At 40.4% G+C, this 16,723-nt stretch overlaps 1 protein-coding gene across 2 annotated transcripts in view; it reads right to left on the reverse strand.

Moving 5' to 3' along the window:
- ZNF462 (zinc finger protein 462) overlaps positions 1-3,021 on the reverse strand; it is an 87,796-nt gene extending 84,775 nt beyond the window's left edge. For both annotated transcript variants that reach the window (XM_044685224.1, XM_044685159.1), the window contains exons 1-2: positions 2,776-3,021; positions 18-1,545 (exon numbers count right to left, since the gene is read on the reverse strand). In XM_044685224.1, coding sequence (XP_044541159.1) covers positions 18-1,545; positions 2,776-2,995 — 1,748 coding nt within the window. In that variant the 5' untranslated portion in view covers positions 2,996-3,021. The remainder of the gene's footprint in view (positions 1-17; positions 1,546-2,775) is intronic.
- Between the last annotated feature and the right edge of the window lie 13,702 nt (positions 3,022-16,723).

Raw genomic sequence — 16,723 nt, forward strand, 5'->3', positions numbered from 1 at the left:
GGGGCGGAGGGGGTGGGGGCTGTGGCAGCTGCTGTTGCTGGGGCTGAGGCAGCGGGGGCTGTTGCTGAGGCTGCGGCTGCTGCGGCTGCTGTGGCTGCTGCAGCTGCGATGGCTGATGTTGCTGCTGCTGCTGCTGCTGCTGCTGTTGCTGCTGCAGGGTCTCTAGCATGACTCCCGTCTTCCTACCGTTCATATTTGCACTTTCGTAAGACATCGGGCCTTCGTTTAGTGAGGCGGAAATAGTTTCGCCTTGGGAATTCACAGCATCCCAATCAGATGTCGTACCTGTGTGACACTGTTTATGAGCTCCGAGTTTTAATGAACTTTTGCAAGTAAAGGGACATTCATCACATTTGTAGACGGCTGTCTTTCCAGACAAGTGGATGTTTTCAATATGGCGGGAGATGCTACGTCGATGCATGGTAAGGAAAGGACAAAAAGGGCACTGGAACCTATTCATGTATCTTCTAAAAGGTATCCCCTTTGTTTCCAATAATTTGTTCCCATCTGATCCCATCAGTTGTTCTGCAGACATTCCTGAGGTCTGGTGATCCATAGAATTCAAGCCATTCTCACTGTCTATTTCATTTAATTCTTCATCAGAACTAGAATCATTTAACATGCTGTTAGTTTCCAGGTCAGTGGAAGAATTTGTCATGTCAGCCATTCCGTAACGGGATCTCTCAGGCAAGTTAACTAGGCCAGAATTGTGAGGTGGCTTAGGCTTTATCGGAGGATAAGACACAGGAGAATATTTAGAAGCTGGAGAGGAACTGGATCTAATGAAGGAGTTGCCCATGGAGCCTCTGAAACCAGAAACATTGGCATTGGGCATCTCGTGGCTTGTAGCATTCATGGACGCGTAGCTGGAATTTGGGACAGGACTTGGGGGGCTCTTCGGAACATCAGGTAGGTTGGTTCCTTCTTGTTGCTGCCTCAACGTGGAAAGTATTTTGACCATGCTCCGATGCTTCTTCATCATATGGTCACACCAACGTTCTCGTCGGGGTGTCTGATAGCTACACCATTCACAGCAAAAGTTGCCCCTTGACTTGGTCAAGGGTTTAACCATGGATTCCAGGATACTCCGTTCTACCACCTCGGCTGGAAGTTCTTTGCAGGGGTCTTGTACTGGGACCGACCCAGCCACAGAGTCAGACAGCGAAGGGGGGGTGCTAGGAGGGGCGGAGGTCTCCTTCAGGTTATTTTTGTGATACATCTTCTGATGCTTGATGATTCTTGCCCTCCTTGGAGACTTATAAGTACAAAACTGGCAAGAGAAAACCTTTCCAAATCCTTCATGCATCATGATGTTATAATTTAAGGATCCGGTGGCAGAGGGTCCAAGAGAATTTCCACCAGCTTGTGCACCATGGACCTTTCTAGTGTGCTCTATGAGGAGGTTTTTTGACCTGAAGTAACGAACGCAGAATTTGCATTGAAAAAACTTGCTTGTTGGCTTGGGATGAGGGGCAAGGTGTTGGCCATAATATCCTGGGCTGTGACCGTAGTAACCTCCAGCTCCCATTGCAGCTGCATTTTGACCTGAAGTAAAAAAGGGAGAAAAGAAGAAAAAAAAGGAATAAAACATAATAAGAAATCCCATCATGGAATCAATGTCATTCCAATTATTCTTAAAGGATCTGTTATTTCTGTATATATCAACTCTCTCAAGTGTTAAGATCACCAGCCCTCCTAAGAATTAGGAAATGGTCTTTTGTGAGTTGATATGGCAACTCACACCTCCATGGCCAGCTTCTAAGGATGAGTTCTTCTTAATTTTGTTCTATGCCTTGGAGAATAGATGCACAGTCTGTCTTTGGGCCCCTACTCAAGGACTTTCTAGCCTGATGGGGTTTTATAGAGATTCTATGTTTATGGAATAATCCTAGAGAATCCAAGAGGAATTATCACAAGGTGACGATCATAGGGAGTCTTTCGGGAAGGATCATTCTAGTTACTCTTTATTTAAAGAGATCATATTTCAAAGGTGTGAAAATTACCTACACAGTTTCATGATGTCCTTCAGGACATCATGAATACAGATGATGATTAATACCTTCCCTTGCTAATAGCTGAAGATGAAATATGATAATTAGGAAATAGTGATTTTATCTATAAAAATATCCTAGTCATCTACTGAATAGACTAATCAGGTTTCCTGTACTCATTCAGGATTTCTGAAGACATTTTGATTCCTTTGAACAAACATTTATGAGTAAATACTATGAGTAAAGAAGACACTGAGCAAGACTCTAAAGGAGGAGAAGAGGACATAAAGATAGATAGCTTATACTCTAATAGAGGGAATGAGATAGGGACACAAAACTATAAAACAAAGTTGAATAAAATAAGTGAATAGAGGAGAAATGTGTTTTATGGGGAGGGAGCTTAAAGGAGAGAATGTATATGGTACTGATAGGGAACAGAAAAAGACTTCATTGAAGAAATGGAATTTGAGTTGGATTTTGAAGGATGGTTGGAATTTCAACTGGCAGCGATTTACAGAGAAGACCATTCTAGATGGAAGCAACAACAAAAATATTGTATAAGTTTAAGGTATGTGTTTGGAGAATAATGAATAATTTAGTTAGTACTATAGTATGTATGGACAGGAAGAGTGAATGATAAGACAATAAAGAGAATCAATCATTTTAATGATTCACAGACAAGGTACCACATGAGAGGATATCCTATCAGTATCAAGCCTATAGACTAAAAATAAAGTAAAGCAATTAAAGTAGATTATATATATTCAGATAAGTGTAGATTTACCTGATATATCTTCTGCAATTGAAAATTCATCTTTTACAGTAGAAAATTCCACCTCCGTTTGATTACTGGCATTCAGAGATACAGAACGTGACTGGTCAATGTTGTCCTCAGCAACATCTGTTGGTTGCAAAAATGCTGTGTGGACATCCTGAATATGCGCTTTGAGGTCTTCATAGGATGGGGCTCGGAAATCACAGCCATCACACTGCAGTACCTCCATGATCTGTGTTTATTCCTTTACATTAGGAAATTCTGAAAGAAGATGTAAGAAAATTAATAACACTACTTATACACCTGAGGATGGTTTGCCCATCCTAATGGATGTCCATTAGCTGAGAGAATACATTTAAGGGAGTCTCCGAGGCCATATTACCAAGTATACCTAGGATCCCTCATGCATAAATGCACATACAATTTTAGACAAAGGTGATGGTGCCCTTTGACAGTAATCAGATAACACTAAGGGGTAAAGAGATAAAGTACTTATCTGGCTTAGTCAAATGTCTCTAGAAGTTTTTGACAGCATTAACTTATTGGCATTAAAGAAACTCAGGTCATCAAAAGTTTGATACCTGAACTTCCCTAATGGATCTGTAATTAGCTCATGAATTTGGTTCAAACCTAGTTATGGAATTTTAAGACAAGAAAGGAATTTGGAACTCTTTTACTGATATCCTTTTATGAATTAGGAAACTGAGGACCAGAAGAAATTACAGGGCTCATCCTTAAATCAAATTAGACCTATTAGAAGTCTTTGAAGAAACAGCGTTTTTCTAATTTTCAATATCTGAACAATTAAAAGACTCTGAAGATACACATTAGATCTAATTGTACAGTATTTCCTTTCACACAAAAGCAATAGAATATCAGTCCTCTTTCTACCAATTTCTTGAGTATCTGAGAATTTCCCAAGCTGAAACCAAGTCCAAAGACCTTATAAATTCCAGCAGCAATCAATGTGATAGGGTTGCCAGATTCAAAATTCTATCTTGGCTTATCTGTTTTATTAAAATGATTATGTTTCATCACTTGAACTCCTTCCTTTCTCTTCCCTACTTGTCACAAGCAAGTAGTGTGAACCTTGATCTAAAAGGCTGTGAGGATGTTGTGAAAGAAAGACCTTGTCCAACCATATCCATTCTGACATTAAGTGTGGGTTTTAAACGTATAGACCACTTCGCATTAACTCAAGGAAGATTCCCAATCCTGAGAACTGAACAAAGAGATTAGAGAGGTAAAAAGGTCCTCCCACCCTTAAACAATTCCTAGGCACAGTTGAAAAGCTATTACCTTAATGAATGGATTACTTCCCGCATGCCCCATTGGGCTTCTCTAATCTAGAACTTGAGAGGTCTAAAGAAGCAAAACAGTAGCCCACAACCTTTCTGGAGGCTGACTTCCACGCATTCGTTGTAAAAGATAAAATAATTCCTACAGCAGAATCCAAGTCCTGTAACATGATGTCAATGTATCCCAAGTGGGCATGGCATCAGGGTTTTTACATGAAGGAATGTTTCTCCTGATAGCCTGCTAAAATAACTCCTGGCAACTCCAATTCTGGACGGGGCTGAATTTACAGAGGGAGACACTGTTATTTACCTACTCTTCTTGCACATAGTCACTCCTCCTCTCAATAAATTTAAAAAAAAGAAAAAAGAAAGAAAAGAAAAGAGCGCTGCCCTAGGTTCTTTTCAGCTCCCAGCCTTGCCACAATCGAGATCTTCCAGCTTTTATGTCTAAGAAACCAGCCCAAATTGTGTGGAAGAGGTTGCTATCTGCTCTGGATCAAATTACAGCAGGGACCGAAGCCCCACCCCATGTCTCCTTTCGCACAGTCCATTAGACCTGAAAACAAATTTTTCCATGGTGCAGACGACTCCCGCATTTAGAGCATTTCACAGAAAAGCAGATCATCCAGTTTTCACTCCCCATCCCCCAAGCTGAGTCCTTTCATCTCAGCCAAACAAGCCACAGCTCTGCTGAATGTGTTTATCACACTTTCAAGAGATATGAGCTCCTGCGTCACCGAAGCTTTAAGACTCACTAAGCTGTCCCAGTCCTCTGAGCCTCACTCAGAAGCAGCCATTTTAGCTCAGACAACTCATGCTCTGAGAGACTCCTAGCTTTTCGTCCGCGCACAACATGGCCTCACTTATCTCAGCTCCATCTCCAGCAGACAAGACTCTGCGAGGTGGATACAAGGAATCAGCACCAGGAGAGCGGTGCGTGGCTGGAGCGCTTACTCCACTCTTCCCAACAAAGAATTAACTGTTTCCATTGCTATCTCTTCTCTTCCTTCAAATAGCTTTCACAAAGATCTCGGAAGGTTCTTTTTAAGCCCCATGACTGATCAATTCATTCATTAGTCCCAGCCACACCGTGTTGCTTAGAGAAGGAGGAAGATCCTGGTCCAGGCTGTCCAACAGCTCTTAAAGCAGGAGTGGGGTGGGGGGGGGGTGTTGGGGGGTGGGACTGGCGTGGGGAGGAGGGGGGACCTCCAGAAAGCCTCAGCCTCTTGGGAGTCGTCCTTCTACACACAGAAGACATACCATCTGACTCTGCTTGCCAGATTCCAAAGTCTAATGACCTTTGTTAATCACCAGCCAGTCTGTCTGCATCAGCAGACCCTGCCAACAGACACACCCTTCAACACAAAGGCTGTAGCTATTCCTTTTAAAAGGGGTTCTCTGAAAGCTCCATTGTGTAGCCAGGAGGAAAACAAAATCTCTTCCCTTAAAAACTTCAGGCCTTTAGAAATAGGGCAACAAAAGGCTTTCTGCTGTGTGTCCTTTGGAAAGTTTGAGACGGGTTTGTACTCCAAGGACAAAAAAAGGAAGGTTCTTCCATTAGGAAGCAGGGGCCCCTCCAGCACTGGTTGTTTCATAATGTGTGTGTATGTGTCTACACAAATGCAAAACTCTTCAACATCCTGGTATCTTCTGAAGATATTACGGAGAAGACTAAAGTCTAGATGCAAACTCAAACCAGTAAGCCTACAAGTTCTGCCACAAAGGAGAGATGAAAGGGTTAGGAGCACAGAAAAGCAAGCAAGATGGAAAAAAGATGAAAGTGCCTTTCTAATGGGTTCTAGCTTTAATGTTGCTACTGTCTCTTCCTCAAAAGCAGGACCGAGTCCCAGAAAAGGTTAATCTTGAAGCAGCAGAGAAGAACAAACATCAGGTACAGCTGAATGGCCTTCAATCTAATGTTTTCACCACCTAGAACGGAAATCAGGATGCAGCCTGTTTTGAGAGACATTTTGCCTTTGTTCAGAGACGTTTCTTCTACAGATGCTGTCACAGAGAAGAAAACAAATCACTAGCATGGACTAAGCTATCAAAGAAACTGAAATGTGATGTAAGCATGAGTGTGAGTATATCTGTGTGTGTGTGTGTGTGTGTGTGTGTGTGTGTGTGTGTGTGTGCATGAGAGAGGAAAAAAGAGAGAGAACACTGAGATTGACCCATCCATCAACCAGCAAAGGACACATTTTCAGAGAAGGATTTAATGCTCTGTCAAATCACCAAATAAAAGATGAGAAACAAATTTTGAATATTTGTCTATTTGATCAATGGAAGGAGCAGTAATAACCTTTAGAGGCAAAAAAAAATGCTCACAGTTCTGCTCTAAGCATCTGACTTAAAGAAAAAAATCCTTCCATCTTTTACCTATATACTTTAAAAATGAAATTAGCAATATTTCACTGTTGGTATGAAATCGGTGAAATCAAAAGCAGAGGAGAAAGCTTCTGAACTACCAAAAGGTCATGAGATGACTCTACAAATCACACTTAAAATATGCAAGACAACATCAGTCCCCTTGATGTCAAATTGCTTGCAAATAACTAGACTCCCAAGAACAATGATGATCTTACCATGCTAGTTTGATGCAAATACAACAAACAGATGGTTTAAAACATAAATAATCTCCTATCCATGTTTTAGACCTACAAGATGGGAAATCATACTAATTATTCACTAGACCTTGAAAATATTTTAATAGTACATATTTCTAAGTTTACATTTTCATATTGAACATACTCAAATACAGGGTTCCTTTGTGAAGCCCAAAGTGCTGAACTCAAAGATGCTAAATATTTCAAGTTCTATTCAATACTTCTAGAGAATCTCTGAATACCTCCGATGGAAAAAATATTTTATGAACGTAGGTTTGATGTCTCATGCAATTTTAAGGTCACTTATTTGCAAAATTAAATTAGCTTATGACAGGTTTTTAGGATTCAGAATTTCAAGTGCCTTAACTCAAAAGTTCAATTAAACACATTAGTCACATGTTTATCAAGTACTTAACATACATAAGACATTATGTTAGGTCCTGGGGATACAACACCAAAACAAATAACTAGAAAACCCAACCCTTAAACAAAAACCAAGCCCTACTTTCAAGAAGCTTACATTTTACTGGAAGAAAACATATGTACACAAATAACTGAATACAAGTTGATTTATAGTAGGAGATAGATAGCATTAAGCAAAGAACAGGGAAAGCTTTGCAGAGGAGATGGCAGCTAAGCTAAAGGCTGAAGGAAAATAAAGATTCAGAGAAATAGAAATCAGGAAGAAGTAAATATCAAGTATAGGAGACAACATGTGCAAATGCAGTGACAAGAGAGCACATGGAAATGAATAATTAAGAGGAAAAAAAGGGACAGAACATTGAAATTTGGTTAATGTGGTTAATTTGGCCAGAACCTAGAATATATAAAGGGGAATGTCAAGTTTTCTTTTAAGTTATGCTGAGAAGACACATCTCACAATTTCATTTCTTATCTACTTAAAGCTTATTATTAAGAAGCTATTGGATGTATCTCATTGTTCTACTATCCAATTCCATCCCTCATAACTTGGCAAGTGATCTTCAGATCATGCCACTGGACTTGAACACATTGCATAGGTCCATGAAGTCAAAATTACATGTGTTAAGGAAACATCCATCAAACAAAAAAAAAACAGTCCTTTCATGGGTCTAACCTTTTCTGTGATTGAAGGCTTACTGACCAGAAATAAAACTGTGAAGCCTCACAGCTATGTGATTCAATAGTTGCTAATTCTACCCTGTGAAGTCTTTGAGAAATGGAATCAGAAACACCACATGCAGTACCGTGGGGTACATTTTTCTTCTTTCCACTCTAGAAACCTGGATTTATACCCTAGTCTCCTATAGCTTTGGAACTTTCAACTCAATCATACTGTAACAATGGGATTTCTTGTTAGCCAAGGTGAGTATTTTTTAATATTCTTTCCCCATCCTATAAATAGGAAGGCTAACAAACCAAGGCATCCGTGTTATAGAATGAATATACTTTGGGCCAGTTTAGCCAAGAGAGGCTACAAAAAGCCAAGTAAGTCACTGGGAACCCCAGCATCATTCCTCCAATGGCATTTACAGAACAGAGACAACTAGATTGCCCAGACTGCAGCATGGAGGGCCAATACAACAGTCCAAACTCATAGAATGGAATCAACAGAAGTGATGGGCTTGAAGAGCTCTGGGATTTGTTTATGGGGTTTTATTTCAAACTGACTGAGCATGAGAAGGATGAGGTAAGTGAGAAAATGAGCACATGAGATCTGCCTGGTAACACCCAAGCCTCATGAAGATGAAGAATGAAAACAAGTTTATTAACTGACCCACTGGTGGAGGTTACATTTTTATTTCTAGTAAATGACACTATATAGTCTACATTGAGTAGATCATCTTAAACACACTCAGTGTATTAACAACTTTTCAGGACAGAAGTTATAGATTATATATATATATATATATATATATATATATGCAGAGTGCCAAGACAGAACATGCAAATAATAATAATATAATATAATAAATATAGAGAGAGACATTATATCCTTTTAGGAATAGTATATAAGACCCTGAAAATCATATGAAAATGTAAAATGTACATAGGATATGTAATAATTATCTTGAGGCAAGATGGACTCAACACATCTCTGAATTTAATAGAAGCTATATGAGAACAGAATTGATTCCCTTCTCTTTCAGTCCAGGTGACATGTGCTGTGCCCTGTTACTATTATCAAACTTATTCTCTTTAAATAAAAAAAAAAAGCACAACAAAACTCTACTTTCTCTCCCCTCAACCTCAACCAACAAACCTCCTCCATCAATCCTACAGTCTTTGGTTCTGCAGTATATTTTGGCTCAACATTCAGTGTCATCAAATGTCCCTATCAAATGTTTATACTGTTTGCTACATGATCTAAGCAGTTCTGTGTACTTCTGGCAATTTACCCACACTAATGAAAGGTTTAACATATCAGACAGGATAAATAATTAAGGAATTCAGAAGGGAGACACAGCTGTTCTTCAAAACCAAATTTTCAGAGAAGAAAGGATTAATTTGTGATCACATGTGTAACCCGCCAATATGGGACACAATTTAAATAGTAGCAGGGAAATACGGCGGAGGCTAGCGCCCTGCCAACTGGGGCTGCTTCTGTTGTATGGAGTCTGCCTGGCCCATCTGTGGGACCTTGTGAATATGGAGAAAGTCTCTAGCAGACAATCTGTGGATGACTAACGTAAAGGTGTTCTAGCCAGTGATGTTCCTCTTTTGTATCATCTATGGCTTTGGGTTTACTCTCCTGAATAGTGTTTTCATGTATTACAAAGCATGCTAGAGTAATATTTCATGATGGATACCCTTGGGATCTTCATTAAAATGAGCTCTGAGTCTTGGGAGGTAATCCAAGTGAACAAAAATGTTAGATATGTAAATATGTAGCAATTCTGCTAGAATGACCAGTTATGAAAGCAGGTAGTGAGCACAGAATATACAGAGAGATAGTACATACCTTATGGAGAATTCATGCATTCCTTTGCAATGATACAACGCTAAAAGAGGTCATTAGGGCAAGAGGCAGTTCGCCAGCTCCCCTGTCCTTAGGAGAGGAAATGTGTGAGCTGAACAATGAGATAAAGAAGGACAGCAAGGGACAAGAAAAGAAAGGGAGGAAGTAGCTTGGTATCTCAGTAGCTTTAGAAGGTCACTGTCTGCCTAGAGGGACCTACAGTTCACTAGATAACTCTAGTTCTCAGAAGTGCTCTGCAGATTTGAGGCTAGAGATATAACTTAGGAAAAAAGCAAAACAAACCAAAACAAACCCCATCCTCCTCCCCGACCCCACCCCGTAGAATTCTGAAAATCTCTGACAAATAAGATACCACCTAACTTTGTTCTATCAAGTGATGGGAAACCTTCTTTTGAGTCAAAAGATGAAGTAAGAAGAGAGAGACTTTGAGAGAATCCACTGAAATTCCATGGGGTCACTTAGAAAGTCCTCTGGAAATTCTGAGGTCATAATAGTCTGATTGATTTTTTTTTTCTCTCCTCAGGATCCAAACCTCATCAAATGACAGAGAGACAGGAGAAGCATGCGTACTGTTCCTTTAAAAGCAATTTAAGATGCTGTCTGAATTTCTAGAGAACACTTTTCACACTTCAAGAACTCTCATTATAAAAATTGTAAAATTAGAGGGAAGTTGTGGATATGCTGCTGGGTCTTCATTAAAGAGCTGATTAAGACATGCAGTAAACAGGCTGAAATAAAAGCCATCTACCACATCACCGAAAGATCAAAATGCGAATTAGAAGCTCTCCCCGTGTGTTTATCAGTCTAAACTTGATTGCCCAGCATTAAGTGGACAAACACTGGGAGGCCTCACCCCGGTCATTTCTGCTTTGCCAGGGCAGGTTCAGACAAAGGGGTCACTGCCAAACTCACAACCCCAGAGGGCCTCCATGCTGCCAGAGGGGACGCCAAGGGCCGCTTGGCCATCTTTTTTTTAACTCTTGATTTTAAGGTTGGTGGCGAGGTGACAGGCACAGGAAAAGGGGCTCCTGCTTGAGGAACCTCTCTCCTAAGAGGGAAAAGACTCCATAAGAGGTTAATTTGGTATTTTAGCACCACTAGAAGCGTGTACTTGCCCCTTGCTACATGTTTAATGGTTTGGATTCAGTGCTGGGATAGGGCAATTCGAAGGACACATGAGTCACTTTTGCTGGATGAGAAGCTTCCCGAGTCCCTATCAGAGGCTCAGCAGGGCTGGCATAGACCCTGGTGCAAGAACTGGAATGAGGCCTCCAGACCAATTTAACATTGCTGAGGAATCCGATTACTGAGGCCTGGCACCTTGGCCTCCTCCCACTGTGATCCCTGCTGTAGGCACATCATCAGTACAGTAGCTCTAACAGAATGCTCTCCTGAAAGGCAAACAATAGATCCGTCTTGGCCAATAAGCGGGGCTGCTCTGGAGCGCTTCCTGTACCCAGGCAGACAAATGGAGTGGGCAGTTTTTTCTTCTTGTTACCTATGGCAGAGGAAGTTATGAGGATATCACACCCTCTAATTAAACAAGCTCGTTGGTTCATTTAGCTCCACAGAATCCTCCCCAGCAGTAAATTAACAGAACATGACAACGGAAAAGTGCTGTCACTTCTTAACACTGATGTGAGACTGGAGGATAAGACAAGGAAAAAAAAAATAAAAGAGGATGGGGAAGGATTTTCTCCTCTGTGGCAATTGCTTATTCCATTTCCAAGGTGTCATTTTACACCAGGAGATCCTGGGCCTTCTGAGTTTACCGGAGAGCCTGTTTTGAAGGAGGCATCTTAAGAAGACATCCTTAGGACCCAAGAGTAGCACCCACGACTACCACGCATCAGACGGAGGGCACTAGAATAAACAAATACCTGGCCGAGGGCCTGAACACTCATATTCATTTTCTGAATGCAAGGCCCTAAAAGCAAAGGACCAACTCTTTGGATGTCATGCAACCGGACTAGACAGAACACATTGTGGGTGCTCAGGAAACATTAATTAATAATGAAGAAGGGGAGAAGAAATCAATATGGTAGCACTTTAATTGTGAAATGCGATTCAGTGAGTGAGCACTTAGATAGGAGCTTTCCTTATAGAAGAACATCCCACAATATTTCCTCTCTGGACACATAAAAAAAAGTAAGGTCAAACCAAAGATTTTTTCCAAGCCTTTTCTAAATAATGTAAATGAAGCAGATCAGAATCTCACCATAATACTTTTTTGCTACAGAATGAACTGTCATGTCTTCTCTAGAGCCATTATGTATAAATAACCAAATAAGGATAATAACTGAGAAATGTGTAGCACTTCCAAATTTGCAAAGTAATTTCATTTGAGCCTCACAACAATGCTGTAAGGTAGGCATGTATTATTATCTGAATTTTACAGTTGAGTAAACTGAGGCTGAGCAAGATCTGTAACTTGTTTATGGTTATGTGGTTCATACATCGTCAGAAGTAATGTTTGAATCTGTGCCTTACTGATTCTGAGTCCAGTGCTCTCTCCCCTAAGCCATTTATAGACTCAATGGGCTGGATGAAAAGGTGCTTCTGTCTAAAATGCAATTCCAGAACATGCAGAGTAGAATGATCTTCAAAACAAAATCTATACTTTAAATGCTATAATTAATTCCTCATTAAATTCCCAGGAAAAACCACACTTGAAAAACCTAGAAAGTTCATAGTATATGCAGAACAAATATTTTACTCTAGAATAAACAAACTCTCTCTGAACTGTTGAATTCTACTGACTTCTTGGACAAATTTCTAGGCATCTGCTTATTCACTGCCAGGCCGCCTTACCAAAAAAATGCCAACAATATAGAAAAGAGAACAACAAAAATAATTTGTTTGGAGATTGTGGTCTTTACATTAGCCAAGACAAATGAAAACAGAGGTGTGATGAAGCTTCTCCTGTATGCCTTCATCAAGAACCAAAGGTAGCATTATTCATCTTGATAGTAATCATCTATTGAGCACCTTTTATGTACAATACCTGGCATTTGGCACTGGGTATACAGAGAGAGATCTTGCTCTCAAGGAGCTTACATCATCCTCCTGGAAGAAAGACGTGTGCACAAAGAGCAATCAGACAAAGGAGAGGAAGAAAAGCACAGAGCACAAAGGAGAGGAGCAGGCAGAGAGGTGTGAGTGGGGTGAGATCATTTTCATCTGCGAGACAGCTAGGAAGGCTTCATGGTGGCCTCTGAGCTGGATCTCAAAGGAAGGGAGGGACTCCAACAGGGGCAACATGCTATCAATAGTATTGTTCTGTTTTGAGAGTTAGACTAAAATAACTTAAAAAAAAAAAAGAATCATGATCTAGGCATTGTGGTTCAAGTTTTCCTTGACAACAAGGCTCTTGGTCTCATTGTTTGAGCTCTATGTGTTCTGGGGCTGAGGTGGAAATTGGCATTTGGAATGGTCAAGCTCTATATTAGTAGGAGGAAATTCTGTGGAAAGGAGAACAGAAATCCACCTTGGAGCCACCCAAATATGCAGAAATCTTTTCTCAAAAGGTAATGAAACCCCAGTTGACTTAAAGGTACTCTTAAGAGACTTCAGGTGATTCTGTCACCCTACTAATGCAGTGGACAAAAAGAATAAAGCTTATCTTCTCAAGAATGGCAATTCCAGTGCACTTTAATGTCAGGAAGCTTTGTTTACAAGGTCTCTCAGGCAGTGAAAGCATATTGCAATTCTTGATGGTCTTAATGTTGACTATGGGCCTCATTTGTGTGTGTGTGTGTGTGTGTGTGTGTGTGTGTGTGTGTGTGTGTGACAGAGAGAGAAAGAGAGAGCCAAAGAGAGACAGAAAGAGAGACAGAGGAGAGAGACACAAAGAGATAGAAAAGAGAGAGCCAGAAAGACAGAACCAGAGAGAGAGAGAGAGAAGAGGTAAAAAGAAGAGAGGAAAGAGAGAGAAACATGAGAGAGATTGACTTATGTAGGGGAAAGAGTAAAAATTATTCTCCTCACATTGGCTACTCTTATCCATATGTAGTCCTGCTATGCCATTATGCCATTCCAAAAGAAAGGTTTGGCTTGGGATGGGGGATAAATAACCAAACAGGGGTAGTGATCCTATTGCTTGCAAAGTGACCACCAACATATGTTCCCATGGAGACCTTGAGCATACCTCTTGTTAGGGTTATGGAGGCAATCACTAATTTGGAAACTATTCTTCCCATTACCCACTGATTCAAAGAAACATAAGCCTGCTGGAAGGGGAGACTGTAGGAACAGACTTCTTTCTTCTCAAAATCAACATGACCAAAACAACTCATTATCTTTCCCACAAAAGCATCCTTTCCTCTTTTCAACTTTTCCATTATTGTCAAAGATACCAGCTGTCTGGAAGTCAAGCTCTACCCCTCTGTATCATTCTCAACTCCTCACTGGCACTCACCATACATGTCCAGTCCAATGTCAAATCTCATTATTTTTATCTTCTCAACATCTTTCCTGCCTCCTTCTCTTCACTCCCATAGCTTCCACCCTAGAACATGTTGACTTCTCCAATAACATGTAAGCTCCTTGACAGCAGATAATATTCTTGCTTTTTTTTTTTTTGCCCTCACATTTAGCATCATGCCTAGCACATAGAAAAGAGTCAATAAATGTTTGCTGGTTGATAATCAAATCCTAACTATACTAGTTTCATCAAGCCAGGGCATTTTAAAAAATTATATCATTTGAAACAGAGCAGGAGTATAAGAAGTTAATGAGAAGCAGCATGCCATAGAAAAAGGAGCATTACATTTAGAATCAGTGGATATGGGTTTGAAAGTAGGCTCTGTCAATCCCAGGGGATCTTGGACAACTCATAATCCCTTGGGCCTCAATTTCTTCATCTGTAAAATGAAAAGGGCACAAATTCAATTATATTTATGGTCTCTTCCCGATCTCAACCTCACTTAAATCTCGGTGCCTCCATTTTCTCATCTGTAAAATGAGAGGGTTGACCTTGAAGGCCTCTTAAGATTTCTTCCTACTCCAATTAAATCTGTGATCATATGACCCTATGAAAAGCACCCAAGTCATGCCTATTCACTTGTTTCTTAATTGCCAGTACCCGTTAAATTCCATACCCCCAAACATTACTGATGGCAAAAAGGCCTCTTTATGTGTACAGACATTAGACTGACACCATTCTTATTGTGCAACAGAAATATGTGGAAAATAAGAGAAGAGTTACAAAAGTAATATTCTGCTGTTTTTGACCATCAACTTTAAGCACTTAGGATGCATTTCAGTTGTGCAAGTGGCTTGCTCATGCCTCAGAAACACACTTGAACACCTAAAACTGCTGACCAAGGGATATGCTAGGCAGTCCAAGGGCTATAATGCTGAATTATATTTCTTCAGAAACCAACCTCATGGAATCAGAGCAAGGTTATGCAGTGGCTTGATGCCTGCCAAATCTACCCCCGGAGAAACATCGTCTTGTTTCTTATGGAAAACGTGTGCTGCCAAGACAGTTGCTGAAGAGCCCTGCTGAACGAGCCTTGAGGGTATCTGAAAATATCAGTGGCTGTTCATTTAAAATTAAAAGGAGGAGGAGAATGGTATCCAACTGCCCAGCAAGGAATCCAACCTTCATAGAGTCCATCAGGGGAGTTATTCTGATGGCAAGGCAAGAACATCGCTTATATTGGATTGCTCTCCATCCACAGTGGATGCTTCATTCCTCAAGTCAGCCTCGACCCTTGGCATTGTGTCTGCCTGGAACTTCTACAAGGGGTGAATGTGTTCTTATCCATCTTCCCTTTATCCATTTACCACATATCAAAGAGCTAAATGAGTGGGATGCTAGACTAGGGGGAAAAAGTCAACCACCAGCTCTTTCTTGTTTTGAAAGTTCTCTGTAAGAAATCAAGAAGTGGGAGGCTGGAGAAGAGAAATCCTTATCATGGATGCAACTGAATTCAAGTCTTTCCAAGATGATGTAAAATAAGTGCTGGTTATTAAAACAGATAGAACAGTAGATAAAAGCAGGAATATTCTAAGAGGCATGCATTTTGAATGATTTTCTGTAGGATGAGGGTACAGCACTTCTTAATGTTCAGTGAAAGCAAAAAGGGCTGACTGAGCAAATGCCAGGACCCCAGCACCATGGCAGGGGCAATGGGGGATACCAAAAGAAGGGGAAGAATAAAATCTCTTCCCTTATGGAGCATGCAATCAGCAGAGATGATGTTCAATCTAGTCAAACCAACAGTTCAGCTTAGGCGGAACCTTATGAAGAGGCAATTTGGTCTAAGAGAGGATTATAAATCATAATGTTATGGACTGAGAGCTACAAGAGACTATACAGACCAACCCTTACACTTTAAAGATGAGAACTAAGAATTAAGTGACTGATCCAAAAAATCTACAACCAATTCCTTGGACTCCAAATCCAGTACCTTTTCCCACTCTATTCTGACTGACCTTTGGCTTTGGATCAAGCCAAAACTCTTCCACTTATTAGATGTGTGACTAGGCATATCACTTAGCATCTTTGATTCTCAGTCTCCTCAGATGTAAAATATATGTGAAATACTTGAGATACTTCACAGACTTCTTGTGAGAATCAAATGAGATCAATTTGTAGTTTTCAAAACTTTCATGAATCAGTGAACTCAGCCATCCTCACAATGGTCCAGATCAGAAACCCTCCCTGCCTTCTCAACCTGTGCAATTCCTTCCTATGACTTTCCACAAATCCTCTATGGGAAAATTAGCCAACAAGCAAAGCATCCATGGGCAACAACCATACTGTTTGTGTCATAAACGCGAGTTTAGTTTATTCTACAATCTCGGTCTATGTCTTAGCAGACCCCAAGCAAATCATGGAACTTCTCCCAATCTCATTTTCTGTATCTTTAAAGTGGGGATTGTAACAGGCATCTACCTTAGAAAATTTTACTTAAGATCAAAGGAGAAAACATTTAAAATGCTTTGCAAATCTTTAGGTGCTAAATAAATGCTAGCTCTTATTGTTATCTTTTATCCATCACTCTCACTACAAAATCAGTCTAATTCCTTTTCCTTTTCCAGTCTTTCTCTCTCTCTCTCTCTCTCTCTCTCTCTCTCTCTCTCTC

The sequence above is a fragment of the Gracilinanus agilis genome, chromosome 1 (genome assembly GCF_016433145.1).
Source record: "Gracilinanus agilis isolate LMUSP501 chromosome 1, AgileGrace, whole genome shotgun sequence".
Classification (NCBI taxonomy): domain Eukaryota; kingdom Metazoa; phylum Chordata; class Mammalia; order Didelphimorphia; family Didelphidae; genus Gracilinanus; species Gracilinanus agilis.